Below are 2,189 nucleotides of genomic sequence, written 5' to 3'. Positions count from 1 at the left end.
GGTCTGTTCGGCTCACCTGCTGTGTGACGCCAATGGAACGTACCACTTCGAGAGATGGGGTGGGCCCAAAGAACGTTGGCAAAGGGGTTTCTTCACACATTTTAGATTCAACTTTTTTTTCTTGAGCAAATATGTTAGTTTTGCATTGCTTACAGGTTATCTAAACATGCTTTAAATTTGTTGTTGTCATGAGGATCTTTTTCATGAACCTGATTTTTTTGTGCCCACCATGGGCAACTGGTGCCCCACACGCAGTGCGTGGTGTGCGTGGGCGGAGCACCGGCCCTGAACTTAAAACATACAAATGTTTTATTTGTTAGACTGATTTATTTTTTTAAAAGACATTTTATAAATTCATTTATATTACATTTATCCCAGAGCAGCTGTGTCACAGTATGGTCCTAAATATAAACAAGTTTAGCAAATCAAGAATGTTTTTTTTTTTTGATAAAATTGTGAATGAAATTTGTGGATCTTTATGATAAATTAAAATAACATTTAAAACCCACCTAGAGAACATGACAAGTTGTTTTTATTTATTTTTTAACACATATAAATTTTGACTGGGGTGTTGAACAGAGAATCATCTTTGCTTTAATATGGGGCAAACAAATGTTCTGTTAGAGTTAATGTGGTTTTATTAGAAAAACTCAGTGAATCTCACAGACAGCTGCGCGCAGCGAAGCGCTCATACAGCAGTCTCTAAGGAGGAGAGAGTTTAGTCACTCACAGAGTTGGACAGATCTGTTTGATAACAACATTCTGAACATATATTTAATATAAAGTTAGGTTTTACAGACCAAAGTCTGGTAGTTCAGGAGCAGAGTGCAGGAGGAGAGGAGAAGCCAGGACTGATCGAGTCGCTGCAGCAGCTTGAGTCGAGCCGGTCCACTGCTTCAACCAAACCTGCTCTCACTGAAAGTCCCTCCCTGTTCTGCTCTGATTGGACAAAACGGCTCTGGACGATCCATTCACACCAATGCTGCTGGATTTAAAAAAAAAACTTTTTTAAAGAAATCATGTTGCATTTGTGACCAAACTGGTTGAACTCTAGAGCCCTGCTAACTGTTGTTTTGACAGACAACCAGGTACAATCTTAGGTATGCAAGGGAGCTTTATGACGTTACATCTTGTGCGTTTTTTCCTTTTTTGACCGCGCATGCGTACCTGCGCACCACTTATGTGCCACTCTGAATATAAAGCTACAGTTCTCCTTTAATGTCCTGTTCCTGTGTTTCAGTGGTTCCTGAAGGTGTTCAGCTGCTGATTAAAGAARMTCCTGAAGAACAGAAGCCTGATGTGGACCAGCAGGACCAAGAACACCTCCACATAAAAGAGGAAGAGGAGGAACTGTGCACTAGTCTGAGAGCAGAGCAGCTCATTGTGAAGGAGGAGACTGATGTCACCAGCTTTAAATTCACTGCAGTTCCATTGAAGCATGAGGATGATGAAGATAAACCTCTGTTCTTACAGCTTCATCAACACCAAGCTGAAGTCAGAGATCTTCCAACCAGCAACTCAGCTCAGGATTCTGACTCCTCAGAAACTGAAGTCAGTGAGGATGATGAAGAGGATTCTGACTCCTCAGAAACTGAAGTCAGTGAGAATGATGAAGAGGATTCTGACTCCTCAGAAACTGAAGTCAGTGAGGATGATGAAGAGGATTCTGACTCCTCAGAAACTGAAGTCAGTGAGGATGATGAAGAGGATAATGATGTGAACAATCCTGACTCTCAACTGAAACACGTAGCAGACTCTGTGTCAAAACCTGAAGACACTGATGAAGACTGTGAGTCTTCTCCCAGCAGGGTTCCTGAATCAGGTGTAAAAATCAACAACAATGAACAGAAGTTGTTGCGTTGTGAGCTGTGTTGGAGAAGGTTTACCACAAAGAGCCATTTAAACACACACATGAGAATCTACACAGGACAGAAACCATTTTGTTGTGAGCTGTGTGATCGAAGGTTTACAAGAAAGGGCAGTTTAAACAGACACATGAGAAGCCACACAGGACAGAAACCATTTTGTTGTGAGCTGTGTGGGAGAAGGTTTACCACAAAGAGCCATTTAAACAGACACATGAGAATCCACACAGGACAGAAACCATTTTTTTGTGATCTGTGTGATCGAAGGTTTACTGTAAAGAGCCATTTAAACAGACACATGAGAATCCACACAGGACAGAAACC

At 41.4% G+C, this 2,189-nt stretch overlaps 1 protein-coding gene across 1 annotated transcript in view; it reads left to right on the top strand.

The window, feature by feature from the left end:
- The window catches only part of LOC106532930 (protein starmaker-like), a 9,525-nt gene extending 7,382 nt beyond the window's left edge, over nucleotides 1-2,143 (top strand). The window contains exons 2-3 of the mRNA XM_014029104.1: nucleotides 1,241-1,981; nucleotides 2,133-2,143. Coding sequence (XP_013884558.1) covers nucleotides 1,241-1,981; nucleotides 2,133-2,143 — 752 coding nt within the window. The remainder of the gene's footprint in view (nucleotides 1-1,240; nucleotides 1,982-2,132) is intronic.
- Nucleotides 2,144-2,189: the final 46 nt, after the last annotated feature.

This window comes from Austrofundulus limnaeus, unplaced genomic scaffold (genome assembly GCF_001266775.1).
Source record: "Austrofundulus limnaeus strain Quisiro unplaced genomic scaffold, Austrofundulus_limnaeus-1.0 Scaffold854, whole genome shotgun sequence".
Classification (NCBI taxonomy): domain Eukaryota; kingdom Metazoa; phylum Chordata; class Actinopteri; order Cyprinodontiformes; family Rivulidae; genus Austrofundulus; species Austrofundulus limnaeus.
The sequence above is the reverse complement of the archived record's forward strand: the minus strand, read 5'-3'. Positions and strand labels throughout refer to the sequence as shown.